The 22,006-nt window shown below is 45.3% G+C and overlaps 1 protein-coding gene across 1 annotated transcript; it reads left to right on the top strand.

Moving 5' to 3' along the window:
• The first annotated feature begins 15,054 nt into the window (after positions 1 to 15,054).
• On the top strand, positions 15,055 to 17,397 carry FAM181A (family with sequence similarity 181 member A). Its single transcript, XM_071426559.1, has 2 exons — positions 15,055 to 15,221; positions 15,632 to 17,397. Exon 2 carries the CDS (start codon positions 15,703 to 15,705, stop codon positions 16,570 to 16,572), a length of 870 nt encoding a protein of 289 aa, XP_071282660.1. The 5' UTR covers positions 15,055 to 15,221; positions 15,632 to 15,702; the 3' UTR covers positions 16,573 to 17,397.
• The last annotated feature ends 4,609 nt before the right edge of the window (positions 17,398 to 22,006 follow it).

The following is a 22,006-nucleotide window of genomic DNA, read 5'->3' as shown; positions in this document are numbered from 1 at the left end:
GCTGGCTGCACTGACCTGGATGTAATCATTTGAACAGTCAGTCACAAACCCGAGAATGACTCTACTGCATGAACAAGGTATTCCTTACTTGTTACACCCCATTTCAAAGGTTTCAGTCACCCAATCAAGAAACATGACACAATGTGACACAGCTGAACTGACATAAAATTAATTAACCCATTAGATTAAACATGGGTAACCCAAATGATCCAGGAAATAATGAATGGATAATTATTGATTAATTCTTATTAAAAAGAAAAAAAAGCTTTATTTTAGTCTGAAGGAGTTTCTGACCAGTGTGCTCACATAAATATGAACTAAAGTAATAGCAAGCAGAGAAGAAAGGAACTAATGCATGTGCATCAAGCCAATGAGGCTACCATGCCAGAAACCCTTGCAGTATTCAACCAAGCCTGTCCTAGAGGTGGTAAACAAAAGTCTAACAAAACACACGTTTAGGGATAGTTTTGTTCCTAGATGTTGTGAGATCGCACTGGGTCAGTTCAGTTCATGTAAAAAACCTTGCCAGTCTCTTGATAGATCACTCCTTCCCTCAAAACACATTTCCCAGCACCTCCAGTTTGGTCTGCCAAGTGCTCGTACTGGTAGAGCCTCTGTGCAGAGAACAGGGTCTGGTCCAGGCTATGGCACAGGGGACTACACCTATTTGAAGCAATCCTACCTGGTGACAGAGAACACCCGTGATTCTGTGCAGCTTTCTCAGCTAGTGTCTGGATGAGATGCACCAGGTGTGTTCAAAACCTCGGAACAATCTTCTCTCTCAAGCAAGTCTTTGGTCAGCTTTGCCTCTAGAGTGACATTACAGAATAACATGTTGATTCTTAAACCAGATTAATAATAGCAAATCCATATAAACTAGGACTTAATCAAATTCCTGAAGATCATGAGCAATTCCATGGAAAATAAACATTCTTCTGAAAGAATATTTCCACCTGCAGACTGCTTTTACCAAGCCATAGCTACTCATGCTAGTGAACCATTCTGGTCTCTTCTCAATACTTCCCTGCCTGGAAGAATGGTTAATAAAATTCTCTTTGTCCTGACAGAGTTCTCCAAATTTTAAATTGTACAGAGAGATGATATTACTTATTTCTATTTACTTTCTTTTTAGCGAAAGTTGTATCATTGCAGAGCCATATTTCTGTCTTGAAGCAATTGTTCTAAGACTGTTCCAAGGTCCAGCTGCAGAAAATGTAAGTTTGTGAGAGAAGATGTGCATTCCAAAGGACATCTGACAGCTTGTGAGTTATCTAAGCTTGAGAAGCTGACAACTGGGTTCTAATATCTGAAATTAATATTGCTGGTTTAATTACCAAATAAATCTTTGGTAATTTGGAAATGTTCTGGGAGCTGATGGGGTACTTTCTTTGGGCACTATTCCTCCTGCTTTCCTTGCCTTTCTTTCTTTATACCTGTCTGATACTGTACCCCTAATGTTATCAGTATTCATTTATTAGAAAATAGGAAAGGTTACTTTTCATAAAAGCTTTTTCATTCTGTATAAGGTAGAGTGCAAAATGACTGCTTTTTCGCTGGGGAAAAGAAGAAAAAATTCTCTATTGCCACAAATCACTGTCTGCATTTTATGATACTATATCTCTCAGAGCAGCTGCAGTCTAGTGCAGGGATTGCCCTTCTTCAGCAATACCTGTGTTAAACAGCTGGAGATAAGCACATTCAGAGCCTTACTGAGAACACACCATGGCATTTCCATTGGTAATGAGCGAAGCGTCTACAGTACTTTCCATCTGAAATGAGCTTTACTGTAAGCTAAAGATACCACCAACCACGAAAAAATACCATGTCAGGTGGGCAGCAATCTCCTGAAAGCATGGTGGCTCTTGCCCTTACACATTGGTAATAAAACTCATCCCTGTGATATTCCAATAAACACAGATGCTTACTTGCATCTACAAGGGATGTTTTTCTCATTCTTAGAGTTACAACAAAGCTGAATTTGAAACAAAGAAAGATGCAAGACTAGAAACAGCAGGGGTACTACATGATAAGGAGATGGAAGAATTACACAGTTGCAGATACCTCTATGTTTACTTTTTTCCTCTCCCTTGCTCAGGTTGTGGTTCCTGTGTTTACACGGTAGCTGTCAAGGACTACATGAGACCACATGCTGTGCAGCAAAACTCATGGCAGAGTCTGGATCTGAACATCTCCCCCAATCAGTGGCTTTCTGAGCTGCTCCCCCCGGTCACATACAGGCTCCGGTGGATAGCTGTGGCACTGTTCAGGCTCTCAGAACTCCTGCTTTGGGCACAGAGAGAAAAACCCCTCAGCCACAGCTGGGCTGTCAGCATGAATAAGGCAGGCTGGGTTTGAGCCTCCAGGGACAGAGAAAGGACCTCGTGCTCACCTGCCCCACATCTACCCTTTAAGCAGGAGGAAAGAAGAAGATGACTTAGCTGTTGTGGTGCTCTCCTTTTCCTGGGCCATTTTGGCATGAAAAGCTACTTAATTGGTTTACTTCACACTGGCTACAGCAATGCTGGTAGGTGCCAAAAAGCCTGCTGAGCAAAAAATGATGGTTCCTAGCTTTTCCTTGCTCTGACAACCTCCCATGTGGAAACAGGGCTGGCTGGCTGCAGTAGCAGCAACATTTCTGAGTCAAGACCCCAAAGTAATTCTTAGTAAAGGAAATTCTACCATGAGGACATCTATCCCTCTGATTTTTCATGCTAAGGCAATATTAAACTGCCCTCCACTCAGTCCCTTTTGTACATGTACCTGTTGTGTTTGACTTACTGAGAGAGATGAAGTGACCCTACAGTCAAATTTTGAGCTACACAACCAGTCCTCACAAGCACTACTGGCCATTTATCCTTTGAGAGAGCTGCAGCACTGGGGCTGGGCTTTGGGCTAACTATGCTCTTGGGGCGTTTCAGGTCAGATGACATAGGAACATGCACCATTAACTTCCTTCTTCAACAATAAAGTTCTCTATCATCTCCATATGGGATCAGCTTCCAGAGAGGTGTGCAACAGGGGGAGTTGAAATGAGGTGTCTGGCTGAAGTCTGTGTTAAACTGTCCCTGGTGCCCCACTGCCCCAAGGGTCTCCAGAGGTAGAGAGGCACCATTCAGTGGAGAGGAGACAGGTTAATGGCACATTTTGTATTTGTGACCGTGTGAGATACATGGGAGGTAAAAAAGCTCTGTCTGGATTTATATGAACAAGACACCCATTGAAATGCTTCAGCATTTTCAAAAAATCCTGATTAAAAGTTGGCTTCACTTCTAGCTCCAAGCAGGCAAGGACTGCAAATAAGACATAGCCTCTCTCCTCTCACTCTTCTATTGGGAGAATTTTGCATAAATTAAAATTAATGCATTTTTTCAACTAGGTCAGTGAAATGTAAATGTTCTGTTCCAGGGAGGATTATACATGTAACTCAGTTAAGGGATGCACAGCACAGATCAATCCTGCTGCATTTATCAAAGCTGAGCTGTTTGGAACAGAAAGCAACCAAGGTTTTTCTACCAAACACTTCATTGCAGTATCTGAAAGCTCGTGGGGCTGAGGATGGGTATTTGTCTCATTCTAGGAAATCTTAAAGTCTTTGCCTTTTGTCTAGGTGTCAAATATGTCTTCAAATACGGTCATGAAATCTGTGTGTTAAAGTGGGACAGCAGGAACAGCTCCATCTCAGTGGTTTTATCTCCATTGGGAATGTGCCTCCTGTGTTTGCAGACCAGGCAGTGCAACGTGAGACTCAGCAAGTTGAACAAAATTGAATTTGTGCTGCCCCAGGAGCTTGTCTGCTCCTGCTGTAAAGCCCACATCTGGCTGCTGGCAACTGTGTGGTGCCCTCAACAATTGCCTACTTTTTGTCTTAGACCCCATATTCTGTCTGGATGCAGATACTGTGCTACTGAGCTACTGCATCTGAACCCCTGACAGGGCCTGCTAACAAACAAATAAGAATGTAATTTTCTCTCTCTCTGCCTGGATTTTGTCCTGTGCCACAAATCTGCAAGCACACACACACACACACAGACACACACACACTCTCAAGTGTATGGAAATGAATGGCCACCCTGACTTTCAGCCATGCTGGAGAGAGGCTTCAGAGGTAAGCAGGATGTTGCTGCTTTCAGAACTAGACTGGGAGTTTTGTTTTGATGGGCTTAGTACTGGATGTTCTGGTGTAAAGAAAGATGCTGTGACTGAGACCATAACACAACAGCAACAAAATCTTCTCAAAAAATATTTTTTTCATGACAGATGACACTTTGAATTATGTTAGCTCCCCTTAGAACAGCTTAATCTTCTAAAGAAATCATAACTAAACCTTTCTGAGTTGCAGATGTCTTTTTATGAGGATCAAAACAAAATTGCTATCAATGCAGAATTGTCCCAAACAAACTTTTAAATAGTAGGTAGAGAGAAATGGACCTTGTTTTTCATATGGTTCCAGTATACCCTGTCCTCTTACTTTATAATATATCCAGGATGCATTTTCCCATTCCTTCAAAAGAAAATGCTCTACTGATTGTGATTAAAGGTCTCTACAGTCCAGGACCTGACCTCAGATGTCAGCCCATGTGGATATTTAAAGATGTGCACAAGGACAGGGCCAGTCAGTACACAATGGTCTGTGCTTTTGATGATTGATAATTTCAGGAACCTCTGAGCTACAGGTTAAAGGTGGATATTTCATCTTAATACTGGTCCTATATGACATGATTTTGTCTAAGTTTTTAAAACATATTTGTGCAAGAACAAGTTGCTGTTTTGGCAACAAGTTCCATCGTTTAATGCATAATGTGGAAAATTCCTTCCTTATGGTTTAGATCTACTGTAGGATAATTCAATTTGTTACCCCTAATTCTTGCATTGGAGAAACACAAATAAACCTTGTCCTGTTTACCTTTTCCATGCCATTAGTGATTTTATACACTTATATCAATCCCCTCAGGTAGTCTTCTTCCCAAGCTGAAAAGCTCTAATTTAGTCTTTCCTGAAAAATACACTGTTACAAAACTATGACCATCCTTGCTACCTGTTCTATATCTTTTTGAAACTTATCAGATCAGTGCTGTAATATTATTTTCTGTTCTACTTTATTGTGTTCCCTCATTCAGCAACTCCTACAATCCAATTTGCCTTTTGACTGTTGCAGGGCAGTAAGGGATGTTTTCAAAAGCCTCATATCTTAATTTTAGTTACCTAAGATCTTTCTTAAGTGTTTCTATCTAGAGACTGTCACTGCACATGTATAAGTAGAGTTATTTTTTCCCTAAGTGCCTTACTTTGTACTTGTCAATATTAAATTTCATCTGGCACTTCACTGTCAGTTGGTATTACAAGCTCCTTCTGCAACAGTCAGCTTTAGCTTTGATTATTGTGAATAATTTTGTATCATCTGCAAACTTTGCCAGTATTCACACGTTTTGACATGCCACATACAGAGGTGGTGAACAGCACCAAGCCCAACATAAGTCCTTGGAAACCCCTTTTGTAAATTTACCACCAGCCCAGAGAAAATGTTGCTTTATTTATTCTGCCACTCATACAACTACCTATCACATTACTCACTTTTGCTCCTTGAGATGGTGGTTGGTTTAAGCTCTGCTTTGGTAGCTCAGCAATTTCATATTTGAGCTCTTTTAGCACAATACCAGTTGGATGGTATTTTGTCCTCATTGTTTGGCTTGGGTCCATTTATCCACAAGGGTCTGCTTTACAGACATTGTCTGTGATTCTCTTTGCCCACAGTTGTTCCACTTCACCATCAAAGCTTCAGCTCTGGCAACAATGCAGGAATAATTACCTGTTTATCAGAAATGTCATCCTTTTGCATTTTCCAACAAAATTAATCCTAAGGGTCCTGTACACCTGGACTGAGCTCTTTGACTGAGGGTGATTTTTCTACCAGCTCAGGTATGGGGACTCCTTAGGTATCCAAGAATTAGCATTCTGTCGAGCATGGGAGTGCAGTGGAGTAGCCTTTTGCATTGTACCAAAGAAGTGGGTTAGGGAGAACTGACTGCTGCTAATCAAAAGTTCATTTATTAGAGTCCATGTGAATAAGTCTGTGCTAACATCAGTAAAGTGCACAAAATCTGTGCTCATGTATTTCCCTGAAGTGGGATCTGGAGCAATGCACATAATATGTTTATACCTCTTATAAGTGAGGAGACTTCTAGCAGGACAGCAAGTTGCATTTTCATCCTTTTTTTCCCCATTTATTCTCAGCACAGGCAGCTCTATAGTCTACAGGTCTTTCTCTAACAAGCAGGTGCAGAGCTTGGCTTCAGTCAGGCTGGCAAACTGGTGAGTCTCTTCTAGTTTACTTTGTGTCATCCCTCTGTGCTAGAACAAACAGCAGTCACTAGGCTGAGGATTGCCAAAGTTGTGCCAAAGTGCTGCTTGTATCACTCTCTGCTGTCCTTGAGTGAGCTTCACAATATGCTTTCATGAAGAAAACAATACAAATTCTGGTAAGTGTTTTACGTGTAAAAGCCTCCTCAGATATAAAAGTCTCATCAGATATAAAGCCTGTTACATTACATTGCCAAGGTGCAAATCACACTGCAAGTAACAGACATTTAAGCTACTCTCAGAAATAGCTACAAATCTTCTCATTCACCATGAGCTACTTATTATAGAATTTTGTGAGTGAAGCACTGCTTAAAAGCACCATCTACCTGGATTAATTTCCCTGGTTTTCATGATGGATCAGACCAGGACTCTCAGTATCACTGTCTCTCATATGAAGCTCTGCTCATGCCTGGCAGTTGCATGCACAGATCTAGCTTGCGCAACACTGACAGATGTACCAGGTTCATTGAGGGCAGAAAGAAAAAAGAAAAATAACAGACCTAACATCAGACTTGAAAAAATTAGGTTTTAGACAATGTATTCTTGTTATTTGTCATAAACAATTGAGTATTTTTTTTCTTTATTTGAATTCTCTCTGCAAAAGATGGTTAAAAAGACTTTGTTAAGGGAAATAAACATGATTCGGTTTTGTTTTGTTTTGGTGGTTTTGGTTCTTTTTAATGCACCATATTAGAGTTCTAAGTCCATTACATTCTGCAGAAGCACATATCAAACCTTGCTGCCTCCCATCAACACCCACTATAGGATCCCAGTGGATATAAACACTCCTATATCCCAGGAAAGCAGAGTGCTAATCTGCTCCACGTACCCAGCTCTTGTATTTTTAATGAAAGCTCATGATGGAACCTAATTTGGTAACTGTAAAAATCCATGCTCATTTAAAATTTGGCTTCAGTATGAGCCCAGAACAACTAGAGCAAATACTGACTCCAGCAGACACTGATTCTGATCATCAATACTTTAATATTGGCTTTGTGATTTGCTCAATTTCTTCAGTGCAGCACGTTCTGCAGACCCAAATTTCCTCTGTCAATGTTCCTGATGCTTTATGCAGGATTGGTCCCGAGGAACTGGATCCAAGCACCTGGGAAGTGCTGAGCATGCTCAGGCACCACTGAACTGAGGGAGCTCTGGGGCTGGATTGCTCAGGCACCACTGAACTGAGGGAGCTCTGAGGCTGGATTGCTCAGGCGTCTTTGAACCTTCTGCCCAACAAGGGACCCGTGGACACAAAAGCTTGTTTGCTCGCCCGCGATGGTTTCTCCTACTCTCCTGGGGCATTTTACAGCAGCACCGTGCGGGGAGAGGAGAGCACCTCCCGACCGCACTCCGCAACGCCGAGTGAAGGAGGAGAGGAGGGGAGGGGATTTGTTATAAATAACAATTAACGCCTGACGCTGGCTTTTCTGGCCGGAGTAAAGGCTGCGGCTGCCCGGCCAGAGAACAGCACGGCCCGGAGACAGGCAGGCAGGGAAGGAGGCAGGCAGGGAAGGAGGCAGGCAGGCAGGGAAGGAGGCAGGCAGGGAAGGAGGCAGGCAGGGATGGAGGCAGGCAGGGAAGGAAGGAGGCAGGCAGGCAAGGAAGGAGGCAGGCAGGCAAGGAGGCAGGCAGGGAAGGAGGCAGGCAAGGAGGGAGGGAGGCAGGCAGGCACACCAGCAGGCACGGAGGCAGGGCAGGAGGCAGGCAGGGCAGGAGGCCGGCCGGCTGCAGGAGCGCAGGCCGCCGGCGCCGGGCGCGCAGCAGGAGCGCCGGTCTCGCTCGTGGCAGCGCGGCCGGGCCCAGCCGGGCTCCCGCAGCGCCCCCTCGCGGCCCCGCCGCCGCACGGCCCCCTCGGGCTCTCCCAGCCACCCCCGGGAAGGGCGCACGGGCGGCCTGGCTGATCCCGGCGTTTCCTACAGGCGATGGCCACCTACCTGGCGCAACAGAGCCTAGGAATCAAATGCATCACTCTGAGAGGCAGACCTGACATTCCCAGTTAGCCTCGGTGCTCAGCTCAAGGGTGCGCACTTGGAGACCATTAGGGCAGTGAGGGTGGCAGCAGCTGGCACTGCGGAGAAGTGCCTGGTTCTTCAGTCTCTATGATAATTATTGCCTTTTCTGTGGAACTTTCTCCATATACTCAGCCTGCAGAACGGCAGGCCCTGAAAAGCTCCTTGTGCCCAGGTTGCTCATCCAGTGCAGTGTGCACTTGGCTCTTCTCATTTCCTGGCACTCATCTCCTATGGACCGTTCTAGGGGCTCCCACAGGGACCCTCAAAAACTGCTGCGGCCCTTGTCACCTTCACATATTCCTTTGAAGCATAAGGTCAGTTTTAGAGAAGGACACTTCCAAAACTGGGATGGAGGGATGACATCGAACTTGGTACATTCTGGTTCTACTTCCTTGTGCAACAGCTGCCTTCTGCAAAGGCGGCTGAATTCCCCAACCATGAATAGTGCTAAAGTTACCAATCAAGACAACAGGTGTAGAGAAGATTTAGAGATCTTTAGAGTTTTGTCTAAGCCTTCTGCATGGATAGTTCAGCCCAGCTAGGGTGGATACTGAGTTTTCATCTTAGCATCCCTCCAGTAGGACATTTGGGACTGCAAGAGTTCCCCCATAGCTTTTGTACTGCAAACCACCAGGACAATTGGAAGATCTGGTCCAAGAAGAGAGTTGTAGTTCATCAGCTATTTCTGTCATTATAGGTAAGGAAGGCATTGTTTTTTGTTTGACAATAATGACCATTGTTATTTCTAACTGTTTCTCAACGAAGAGAAACTAAAATAGTAGCTAGTATTAGCTTTTATTGTGTCTATCAATCCTATGTATGAAATACCTCAAACAAGTGTGGGTCCAAGGTCAATGTCTGAGCTGGGACTGCTATGCCACAGAAACGCAGCTTGTTACAGCCTCAGTGGCTCTTTAATGGAAGGAGAAGAAAGAGATCAAAGACACCCTTTTGCTCAGACACCTCCTGGCTCGCCCTTTAGAGGGGATGGTCCAAGTGCTTTAAGCAAAGCTCATCCTCTCTGAACTCCCCCTGTGCTGAGCCAGTTCCTGCACACATCTGTGGGTGATGCTCAGACACCAGCCAAACCAAGGCTCTTGCCCTGCTCCACACTCCATGGAGTGATTCACCAGCGCTAGGGGCGGATACCGTGTCTGGAAATACAGCAAGGGAGGCAGCCAGAAGGAATTGTTAGGGATAGAAGCACACACTGTGCCTGCCTGAAGCCTCATGGTCATCCTGGCATGGGGGCCGGCTCAGGGTAGCACTGCCTGGGGCTGCCTGCACCCTGTCCAAGTGCTGAGGCTGCCAAGTGCGAGTGCAGCCCCAGCTGGGCTGTGGTACAGGGCCATGCCCAGTGGTAAGAGAATGCAGGTGCAGGAGTGTCAGGAGTGTGCTGCTGGGCTGAGGAGCCCAGCATGGATTTCAGTGCAGAAATGCCCATGGGGAGAAGCCTTGCCAAAGAGAGGGGAGCAGGGAGTGGGGCTGTGAGCCTGGTTGTAATGTGGGCAGGAGGAACACACTACCCTTCTGGTCTGGCATGGCTCTTCTGTACCATGCACTCTCTTTCCCTGTCCAAAGCCCATTGCGTGTTTCTTATTTTGCAGCTTTTAACAGAAGGTTGCCACCCTTTCATATGTTTATATTAATGTCTGTATTTTTTGAATTCTTTTTGCATTTCTGTTTCTCCTCAACAGACACACCCTGTACCATTTGTCACGGAGTTCACCCTGCTCTTGAAATACTTATTTACTTCAGAATTATGTAAAGAAACCTATATTTGGCCCTGTTGCTTTTTTTCAGTGCATACCTGCCATGTGGGGAGATAGAATTTAAACCTTCAGAAGGACCAAACCAAGGCCATGCTTTTTTAAAAAGCATTCTTATTTACCAGAAAGAGAGAGAAAGGCAGGATGGGCTTTGATCATACCTAATTATGGAGCATAATATTGAATACATGGTTACAATATTGTCATGGGTGCTTTTTTTCTGGCCAGAAAAACAAAATTCTCCTTAAAGAAACAGCTGTGTCCTGCCTGCAGCCTGCAGAAGAATGGCATTAGTCACGTGCAGTCCAACACGTAGCACAATTGTAAAGTTCTCTCTATGAGACTGACAGGAGCTATTCACATCGGCCCCCTCCACCATCTGCCTGAATGGCAGGCTCTGGGGCAGAGCAGCCCCCCCGTGCTGTCTGCACGGCCTCAGCACTTACTGCCTGCTCAAAGTCTGTCCCCAAGTGCAGAAAATCAGGGACTGAAAGCAAAGAGAGGATGTCACTCAGGTCAAAGCAGACTGTCAAGAGGGGAAAAAAAAAGGAGGGTGGGGAAAGAGTCAAAGCTTCATCTGCTGGAGTGCCAGGCTGCTGTTCTCTTGGGAGCAGAGGTGTTAGTTTCAACAAGGTGTGGAGGGTGAGGAAAGGGGACAACTGGATAGCACGAGAATGGGGAGAAATTCCATATTCTTTTTCCCTGAGCTTAGAGGACTCAGCTCTGGGGCAGCACCAGGCTGTGTGAGTGTCAGTGCCACGGAGAGATGTCCCTGCTGCTGTCTGCAGCGCCTGTGTGCTGGCTGCAGGAAGGAATGGTAAGGCCTTTGGCTGCACCCCTTTGCAGTCACACACTGTCAGACATCACTTTCAAATGAACCTGCAGGTCCTGGAATGGACAAGCTTCCATCCCAGGCAGGGGCCAGGCTCTTAGCCAGTTTGAGATCCTGAGTGCCATCAGTACCACACCACCTTTCTCCCTCATCCCTCTCCCCTGCCCACACTTTGAAGGTCAGACTAGATGAAGGGAAATTCATTTTTATCCTATGACCTGATTTCCCTTCTCATTTACAGACAATAACATTTTTCCTCATGACAGAAATTCCTGCTATCAGTTCCTGAGGTGTGTGGCTCAGAGTTACTGTAATCCTTTCCTCTCCCATTGCATTCACCTTTAAGGTCACCCAGTTCTTGCAGTGTGATGTTAAATAACATCTTCCATTTTTATGCCCTCAGTGCATCATTAATGTCTTTCCACTTCAGTCACTGTCAACATGCAATCTAAAATCAGGATTCCAAAGGAAGAGGTTTAGTGGTCTTCCTCCATCCCAATATTACTACTCTCCAGGCCAGTACTTCTGGTTTCACCATGAATCACCATCACCTCCCCTTTTCAAGTGTGAAGACAAAGCAGAGACTTAGGAGGCAGCAGGTGAGTGAAAACAGATCATGCAACTGAATTATCTTTGCTTTTAACTGCCCGTAGTTGACTGGACAAAGAAAAGGAACAATTCACGTGTGGCACATCTGAGATGTTCCAGCTAACTTTCTAACATTTCAAAACAGTTGGAGCCCCATTTTCTCTTTGCTTCAAAGTCCACATCCATTAGGCTCAACAAGGAGTAACAGTACTCTCACCCAATTGGGGAAAAATAGTTTAAAAAATTTATAAAACAATGGGAATTTATTTTTCTCCTCTCTTCCTCTGTATCACCTCTGTACTGCTCAGTCGTTCACTGAGCTGCCTTTTGCTTTACCAGCATGATTTAGGTGTTCCTGCTATTTGAAATGCTTGTGGCACTAATGGGGAGGGATCCCTGCCCCAGCTAATGGTGTGCATTTTGGTTAGTGGGTGTGCTCACATGGCTCAGGATAACCTAATGCTGGAATACCTTTGCTAAATGGGCCCCTCACTCTGGAAAAAAACTTTGTGAGATTTTGGTATAGAAGTGACTAAAAGTTGACAACGCTTACGATTAGTGACCCAATTAAAAAAAAATTGCGGATATATTTGTGCAAGAAGATCTTTCCTCTCTTCTTCATTTAGTCTCAAAGGAAATGCTTCATTTTAGAAAAGGCCTGGCTGCAATTTTCAAGTGAATGAATTTATTCTTGTGCTTTACTTAAAAAAAGGAGTTAGAAAACTTTACATACCAACAATTCCCAAGAAGACAGCTGTCAGGAGGTGACATGTCGGATATGAAGTAGCTCTCCAGCTGGTCCCTGTCTGCATGCTGGGAAGGCATGTGGAGACATTTTTTCAATTGCTGTACTAGTTTGACACGTTCACAGTGGAAAATGATGTATCATTCTTGAGCCTTTGCTTGGTGGACACTTCAAAGTGCATTGGATCCTCATAGAGGAGTGCCCTATTGTTAATTGTTCCTTTCACATGTACATTGGGATGAACATGGCGAGAGCAGCGAGGAACAAAAGGGCTCCGGTGGCCTCTTAGAGAAAACCCTGTGCAGCTCAACCTGAGTCTGACCTTGAAAGGGTGGGTTGCTCTGGTTTTTAAATCCTGCTTGCTGGTTCATTCCCCTCTGGCACCCCACTGTTTCCAGCTGCAGGGGAATGGGATGGCAGAGCAGAGAGCATAGCTAGGCGTGGGGAGCCCCTCCACCCCTGCTATGTAGGGCCCAAGGAGCCACATCCTGCACGAGCATCCTTCTGGGAGAAGATGGGCATGGCTGTAGCACAGGGGCTTAGAAAGGGCTCCTGCAGTGAGTGTGTTGGAGGTGTGCAGGTCTGTTATCCCCCAGTAAGCAGGCAAGTCACATCCACCCTCCTCAATCCAAGCAACCCACTAGCCCTCAGGCCCAGAGCACAGCCCAGGGTTCTGGAGCCACCATGATTGGATGTAGGTCTCATAATACATGGCAGGAGTTTCCCAGGCCTCTGAGGACATAGTTCATTAATATCCTGACATAATCTTTGTCTCCCAGGCACCTGTCACTTATCTATCTCTCCCTTTTTCCACCTTGGGAAACCAACTACCTCTAGTGGGAGACTGCACCATGAAATGTGGTGTCCCAGGCTGGGTTTGAAACCTCAAGCACAGGAGTCAGTTTATTCCTGCAAAGAGAGACATGACCCCTTGGTGTGCATCTCTTTGAATGAGCTGAACAAAACCTCTCCCTGCAGCCTTAGCTGCACAGAAGTGTCTGTGTAGGCCACACAGACACTAGGAGGAGAGAGGCACACCTGCAAGTAGCAAATCAGCCACTGTGCTACAGCCCACCGTGCTGCCAACAGCTCTGCAGCACATTCTGTTGCTGACCCAGGGTCTCCCTAGACCAGAAACACCTCAGCCTGGGCACCACCACATAGGGCTCAGGCCAGACTGAGAGAAAAGGTGTGAGTAGGGATAAGTGCACCAATACAGGGATCACGAAGAGTCATCCCTGAGGCTTCTGCCCCGACTTCCATATAATGGCATAGTCTGGATCTTGCATTCCTGTGATGAAAATCGAATAAACAGAAATAAAATAAAATAAATAAAATAAAATAAATAAAATAAAATAAAATAACATAACAGTCAGTAAAATACATGTAAAATGTGGCTGTTTTCATCCCTCAGTGCTCAGGCCTTTGATGCTTCATAATAGTAAAACAGATTTAACTTGCAAAATGTCTTGGACTTCAGTCCCTGCTTTCCTCAATACACATCTGTGTTTGGTTCAGAGCTGGCAGTAACTCCTTGATGATGGGTGCACAGGTGCTGTGCCCCTATCCAGTCTTCCCATCTCCAGGGTACTGGGGGCTAGAGAGCAGGAGCAAAGCTTCTTCAGCTGTGGGAGGCAGCGGGTGCTGGCTGGCATATAGGCTTCTGCCAGCTCTGTGTCATCAGTGCACACCACGGGCAGCTCTTCTGCTCTCCTTTTCCTCCAGCTCTAGGTTTTACTGTGCTTTTAAGTAATTGTCACCCCTTAGGGACAAGCCTTCGAGAAGGCAGAGGGCTCGCATAACTCTGGATCAGTAAAGGAAGCAGTTCAATTAGCATTTCACACGCCTTTTCTTCCCTCTCTTCTTACCTTCCCTGCAGCGGGCATGCTTTCCCCTTAAAGGATTGTCCTGTTTCTGCTCCTTGCCAGCGTTGGCAGGGTGACAGTAGTCGAGTGTGCAAACTTGTGCTATTGTCCCCAGGCCAGGGGGAGTCATGGAGACCCACTAATATGACACAGGAAAATGTTTGCTGATGGCAATTCTATGGGCTTTGTCTAACTCTTTCTCCATCATGACGACTCGATTTAAGTCTCTAACTGTTTGACTACAGATGCAAGAGTACTATCCAACTCCATCCTTTTGTTCGGGTAGTTTGAATGGGTAATTCAGCTTTTGTGTAACTCAATTGAGGGGGCAAACATAAAGACAAGATTCTTGAGCGCTCAAGCTCCCTTTCCATGGATATCTGCACATCTCTTTAGAGATTTGTTCCTTTCCTACCTTTTTCTGACATCATCCTACCCTTAAAAAAAAAATGCTCCGATGGGGAACAGTTAAAAGTAGGCTAGTCCAGTCCCCCGTATTATATTGTCCTGTGCCAATGAAGCATGTTTAGTATCAGCCCCCAGACAGCTTTCGAGAATGCAGAGAAAAGGGTGTCTAAACTTTCCTAACTGTTCTTCAGCATTTTTGCTTTGAATTGTGTAATTTTAAAATGAAAGGTTTCCATCGGGGTGAAGGGGATAGGGAGAATGGTAGAAATCATGGGGAAATGATTGTATTTATTAGCTGTCTTTCTGCGGCTGTCCCCATGGAGACAATTTGTGATGGCAAAGAATGCAAGGAGGGGAGGCTGATGCCTGATTGGGATGCTTTGTATTTGGCAAAGTGGCTTCTGATTGGCCTGGGAGAGCCCCGAACTCGCTGGAGTCGATATTCATTCAGCTTGCTCAAGTGCTTGCTAAACTACATCCAAACACTGGCGGGCCCCGGCTGCCTCCGCCGAGGTTGGCGGTGTGTAACCTGCCTAACGAGATTAGCGGGGAAGGGGCTCTCTCTCTCTCTCTCCCTCTCCCTCTCTCTCCTCTGCAGCGACGCTGCCGCCAGCACCGGTGAGAAAAGCATCTGCCGCTCGCCGGGTGAGTGTCCGTGCTCGCTTACAGGGCGGCCACCGCGGCTCTGTCCAGCTCAGCGCTCCCTAACGAGATTAGGCGCTGATCTGCTGTCCCTGTGAGCCGCTCCCCGTGCGGTGTGTGTGTGCCGGGGCAGCCGTGCTGTCCCTGGGAGCCGCTCCCCGTGCGGTCTGTGTGTGCCGGGGTAGCCGTGCTGTCCCTGGGAGCCGCTCCCCGTGCGGTGTGTGCCGAGGCAGCCGTGCGGGGCCGTGGGCTGCGGGCACGCGTCCGGTCCCATGGCAGCTTCCCTGCATGGCAGCGAGCTGACCGACAACTTGTTTGTGTGGCTGAGAAGTTTGACATGTCCTCCCTCCGTTTGCTTAGTGCTGTTTGAACCAAAGCTTCTCGCTCAAAAGTCTGCCTGTCATGTTTCGCAGGTTTGTCGAGGTTTGTCTGAAGAAGGATTATAAACTTTTCATGGGAAACTCTGCGCGGTGCATCCAGTGAGATGGCATCGGACAGCGAGGTAAAAACTCTACTGAACTTCGTTAACCTGGCTTCGAGCGACATCAAAGCGGCTTTGGATAAATCAGCTCCTTGTCGCCGGTCAGTTGACCACAGAAAATATTTGCAGAAGCAGCTCAAGCGGTTTTCTCAGAAGTACTCACGGATCCCACGGTGTCACCCCAGCAAAGCCCCTGAGTGTGGCTGGCGCAGGGGGGCAGAGGACCGGGCCCGCGGCCCCCTGCCCGAGGCACCTGAGTCCAGCCCGCACGGCGGGGCTGCCGCCGACAAAGTGATGCAGGCAGCCGAGGCAGAGGAGAGCCTCACCGGGGAACGGGTTTTGCAGGAACAAAAACCCGAGGCTGCCCGACCCGACCAGGTGCCTATGAGGAAGCGACAGCTCCCCGCCTCCTTCTGGGAAGAGCCACGGCCGGCCCAGAGCCTGACGGCCAGAGCCTTTGCTGCCAGCCCTGAGGGGCTGCAGGCCCCCAGAGACCCTCCTCCCTATGAGGGGAAGAAAAGCAAACGGAGTCCAGACGCTGCTGGGCCGGAGAGCCACCCTGACACTGCGCCACATGCCGGGGACAAGGACCCCGCCGTGGCCCTCTCGGGCCGAGTGGGTGCTTGGACCTGCTGCCCCTTCCCCTGCCCCGGGCCAGGCGTGTACCAGCCCCCGGGCGCGCTGCCCCCGTCGCCCTTCCCGGGGCTGGGGCTGTGGAGGAAGAGTGCGGCCACGCTGCCGGCGGAGGTGCCGCCCTTCTGCAAGGAGGCCGATGGCCCGGGGCAGAAACTCTACAGGCCCATGGTTCTGAAACCCATCCCCACCAAGCCCGCCATCCCCCCTCCCATCTTCAATGTTTTTGGCTATCTTTAGCGGGGCGGGAGTCGGAGTCATGCCGAACACGACAGCTCCCGAGGGGGGTTGGAAACGCCCGGCCAGCCTCCGGGCATGAGCTGCTGGCAGCGCCGAGCGGCAGCGGAAGGAGGCCGGCGGTCGCACCCTGTGCCTCGTGGGCGGGCGGCAGGGAATTAGGAACTGCTGGGAAGGTACTTGGGCACACTCTCCTCTCTGTGCACGGGGGTGAATCGGGAATAAACCTTGCCAAGCCGGTGGCACGGAGCATGACCTGGTCTCTTTCATCGATGGGCATTGTCTGAACCGCGGCGAGCGGGGCTGCGAGCCATTCCTAGCCGCACTTGTAACACCTAGGAGACCTCCTCCACGTGGGAACATCCTTTCTGGGGCTGCCCTGCGGCAGCAGCAGTGAAATGGAATGAATTAAATGCATTCAAAGAGTTTTTGTATTTTAAAGTAATTCGAGAGAAGTCAAGATATTCAGGTCATTTCGTTTTGCATGCAAGAGACTGGAAGGGTGGTATTTGATATAAAAACCACTTGTGATTGATTGTATGTAAATACAATCTCTCTGTAAATACAAATCTCTTGTTGTATGTAAATACTGACAGAATTAAAGGAAAAAAAAATAAGGGAAGAAAAAAGGTAATTTTATTTTGGTGATTCTGCAAATGCAGTCTTAGTTTTGCCCCACTGGGTAGACATGGGTTTGATTTGCAACTGGTGGGGAGATATGACGGCTGAAATCTCTGCCTGTTCAGATTTATACAAATCAGAAGTAATTTTCCCGTAAGTAAATCTTAGCTAATTATTAAGTAATTAGCCAGTGCTAAGCTGGTGCAAATGAAAGAGGGATGAATTTCCACATCAAGAATTGCTCTGCATCAACAGAATAAATAAGGAATCTTATTAGTTTAACACAAAACCATTGGGTGTGATGGAAGAAAAAAGTAAAGAATAGACTGCCTTGATTTCTGGCTGAGAGATATCTTTTATTTTGCCTGATTTTAAAATGGTTTCACAAGACCTGGCTGTAAATGTTTTGCTTAGCATTTTCCTAATTTTTTTTTAGCAAATTGGCATTGGAGAATTTATTAGGAAGTGTTTTTAAGTTAGGTTTCTCTTAAACCCATGGAGAAAGTGGTACTAAGACACAGAAATGAGATAAGAGAGGTTTAATACAGCAGGTGTATGTGTCTATTTGGCTATACTGGAGTAAATCACTGAAGTCAAGAAAAGTATATTTTGGGACAAAAAAGGGACAAAGAGTGGACACCCATGATCTCCCAGGGCCTGAATCTGCTCTTGCTGAAGCTAATGGGAACTTCCCCCAGGACTCAATAAAAAAGTGGCCTTGATTGGTTGGTCTGTGACTAGCGTAGTTCTCCATTACTCTTGATATCTCTACAAGGGGAAAACCAGAAAATGCTTCATTTGAATGCATTGCAGTCATTTAAAAAATATCATCTGAAGCAATTGTAGAGTATCATTTTGTATCTTCTAATGGCCTTGGTATTATATAACCAGGTTGCAACTTTTATTAGGCAATGAACTACCACTGGGATTAGCTCAGTTGGTTAGAGCCTGGTACTAATAATGCCAAGGTTGTGGATTTGATCCCCTATGAGCCATTCACTTAAGAGTTGGACTTGATGATCCTTGTGGGTCCCTTCCAACTTAAAATATTCTATGATTCTACTCCCAGGCTAAAAGTGGTTTACTCTTTCCTCAAACCTCACATATCCCACCAATGTTCACTTTTATGGAAGCAATGTCTGTAATGTGTTTGTAGTGCAGGCAAACAGTAGAAATAGAGATGGCTTTCATTGCTTTCTCCCCACTATGGCATTTGATTTCTGTATCAAGCCAGTATAGACTGTAGGAGAGAGAGCAGGAAATGCCTTCGGTAGCACATACCTGCAACTAAATACAAGATGTGAGGAGCTAAAGAGCCAATCTAGGGGTCAAAGACTTCAGGTTAACTCTTGATCCAGAAGTAAAGATAGGAACATATTTAGATGCCTTTCCCTTTTTTGGAAAAAATCCATGAGGAAACTGTCCCTCTCCAAAAGGGGTGTAACAAAAGCCAGAGCCATTGAAGTTAAAGGTAGGAGAACAACAGCTTTTCATTTACAGTCCTGTAGGTAAGGAATTTTGTTACATGGAAATGGGGGGGGCTTTTCTCACATCAATAGCTCTGTGTTGCTGCCGTAATCCAGATGCAGCCAGATGCTGAACTCTGTTTCAGTACTATCAATACAGAGCAGCCTCCTTGGTCTTGGTCTGGATTTCCATCTGGGTGGCCAGACCAGGTCATGGGATGAACTGCTGGTATTGCAGTAGTTGCTGTGCTTAAGTGTTCCTCCTTGAGTTCATTAGGGAAATTTCTAAGTGCTGCGGATCACACCAGAATAAGGACTTCAGTAAAAATTAAAATACTTGGCAAAGTGGATAGCCTCTATATAAATTTTATTTCTGGAGAAATCCAGAGGAAGAAGAGAGTTAAAACCAAGTTTCTATATTTTGAATATTAAATTCCTAGTTTTCTTTTTTTTTACTTTTTTAAAACTCCTTTTTATTTGAATGTATATTGCTCCACATTCTCCATGTAGTAGAATAATGTGTTTTAAAGTTGTGATAAAGGATTGAAACAGACCATTCTAAATGACCTCTGACTCAAATATTTATGCTCCTACACTCAGATTTAAACTAATGTTAATTTTTCAAAATCCTTTGTGACATGGAAGATGCCCCCCCAGCCCAAGGCAGGCAATGGCCCTTTCTGGGGCTTTGAACTGGAGCAGCAGTGAAGTAAAACACAAACGAACAGAAGACAATTGTTAAGTATGTTCAAAATCCCTGAATGGGGATGTGTGAGACTTTGCAAAAGGTTTGCAAATTATAGCAACTCTGTCTCCTCTCTAGCAATACTTGCTGTTCTCTCATCCCTGAGATTAACAATGGAATTATTAATTATTCAAGCTTGGATTGATTCAGAATTTTTCTGGATATTTTTGTGTTTGGCTGGTTGATGGTTGATATTGCTATTCGGGACAGCTGATAGTTCTTAAGAATCTACTTGTTTATTCATACATTGTTTGAAAGATGGAAACATAACATTTGAGAGCTGCTATTTACTAGAACAGTGCAGATTTAAACTTTTAAAAACACAACAGCTTTTATAAATAATGGGAAGGGGGAAGTAAATGAAAAAACTTTCATACAAAATGAAACAAAAAAATCAAAAAAGTGCACAAGAACATCAAGTGAATTGCACATGTTGCAGTAAAAAAAAGTACAGTAACCTGGTCATGAAATATTCCTAGAGCATTTCACATAAAGTCATCATCTCTGAAGGAGTCTAACTATCACACTCAGTGAAACAAGCCACTTTACCTTGCACTAGAATTACTGATCTGCTTACAAAGCCTGGCTTGCCTGGGTTTTGGAGTATTTTTCTTTTCACAGTAAATGTAAATAGATGCATTAAAGGCACATTGAATTTGTGCAGATTCAGTATTGCGCACAAAATAGTATGTCAGTGACTGGAGTGGAGAGGTAGTGGGCTCCATTTCAGTGCAAATAAATGTAAACTGAGTGTGTGAAGGTTTGCTTTAAAGATCAAGCAGAAAGAACTTAATAACATTGTAATTACCAGACTCCCCCTCTAACAGATAGACTCTTCTCACCTCAGTTTCTGTGCACAGCATGCACGTATCCTTCCCACAGTTGTGTTATGTTCCCATCAGACCAGTGCTCTCTGGCTCAGTGACTCCTGCTCAGGACAGATCTTTGACAGCAACTAGGACATGGGTCTCCCAATAGAAATAAAGGTCTCTTGGTTGAAAGAAGAAATGGGCTTTCCATATTTATCCTGTTCAAACCCAGTTTCAGCTTCTCCAAGGACATAAAAAGAAATTGCTACTTGCCAGACTTTTGTGGACACAAAAATGTTGGCTAAGGGGAAATTCCCAGTTTGGGATGCTTATGAAATCCCACTTCTGGAGTTATGTACTTGGTGATTGTGAGCCCTTCTACCTGCCAGGGTCTCCGGGGCTGTCACTGCTCACCAGACTCTGAAGTGGTCTCCACCAAGCTCTGTCTGTATCCATCACTCTCTACAACTCTGCTTTTTTACACTTTATTTCAAGGACTTCTGATTTATATCGATGTAAGACCCAGACCTTTGTTGCACAGCCCTCGAAAGTGAGAGATGCATGAACTCCACAGTGATTTCCTATTTCTCCAGGTACTGCTTACCAATACAGGGCCTTCACTGGCAGAACTGATATAGTGATTTCTTGTTCCTTTTCTCTCCACCCAATGTTTTTCTAACCTAAACCAATTCCCTGTTCACCCTGCAGGAGACAAGGGAGTAGATCTTAAACTGGCAGTAAAGGAAGTTACTGGATGAAATTTCACCAGTGGAGGAATCTCACCTGACTTTCTTTCAAAGCTCTATAAGAGCAGTGTTCAGTGTGAATTGAAACTCTGTTGTTTTTTCAATTTTTGCATTTTTAGAGGGGACAGCAATGGACAGAGTAAGCAATCCTGTAATCCTGTGCTTCTTCTGCTCACATCCTGTCCCACAAGTGATGACATTTCACGCAAAGTCATCACAGTCTGTGTGCCCAGACAGATTGTATTACTTGTATTTGTGCAACACACTTTAGTCCTGTGTTAAGGTATAAAACTCCACACAAATAAAACTCAGTGCAATGTATTTTCCCTACTTAGAGTTCTGTCATATCCCGTGGATGGTATGCAGACCAACAACCAAAACAGATCTGTAAGGTCTCTGGTGGGGACTCCAAGCAGGCCATGGTGTACAGCTCCTCTGTCACCTAAAGTAAGGAGTGTGCTTCTAGCATAAGATCTGCAAAGATGTAGTTCCAAATTTAGTTTCTTCCATTCTTTCTTGGGTGCCTAGTGAAGAATAAGCACTCATCAAAGCAGTTCACCAAGTCACACCTGTCAGGGGATCTGTAGTCTCTGCCAATAACTGTTCATGGGCTCCTTGGCCTCCCCAGCTGTGAGGGAATGTGACTTGTTAAAAACTTCAATAAAAGAATTTCACGGACAATTATAGTGGTTCAGCAGATAGATGGTGACTTGTTAAGCTGCCATAAATCAGTTGTGGATCTGAGCTGTAAATAGGTGCCCTAATTTTCAAAGAAGCTGAGATAATAACTTTCATCAGTGTCAAAGGAAGCTAAAAGATACTTCAAACCTCCAAAGTCAGAAAATTCAGGGCTAAATTCTGAGATTTTTTATTCTGCCTCAGTAATATCTGACACTGTATATGATTCCCCTGGTTTAAGTGGAACAACACCTGGTGCAAGCAACTTGCCATTGTTTAGGCATCTGAGTAAGGATTTGGAAACCTAATTCTGGGTATTCATTTCCATAAATTTTGCAGTTTGAATTCCATAATTTTCAAATAATTTCTCTT

Source organism: Agelaius tricolor, unplaced genomic scaffold (genome assembly GCF_023055355.1).
Source record: "Agelaius tricolor isolate 1412-34295 unplaced genomic scaffold, bAgeTri1.0.p SCAF_5, whole genome shotgun sequence".
In the NCBI taxonomy this organism is placed as follows: domain Eukaryota; kingdom Metazoa; phylum Chordata; class Aves; order Passeriformes; family Icteridae; genus Agelaius; species Agelaius tricolor.
Note: the sequence above shows the minus strand (reverse complement) of the source record. Positions and strands in the feature narration are given on the sequence as shown.

Coding starts and splice junctions, on each gene's coding strand:
- FAM181A (XM_071426559.1), top strand. CDS start 15,703: ATGGCATCGGACAGCGAGGTAAAAACTCTACTGAACTTCGTTAACCTG.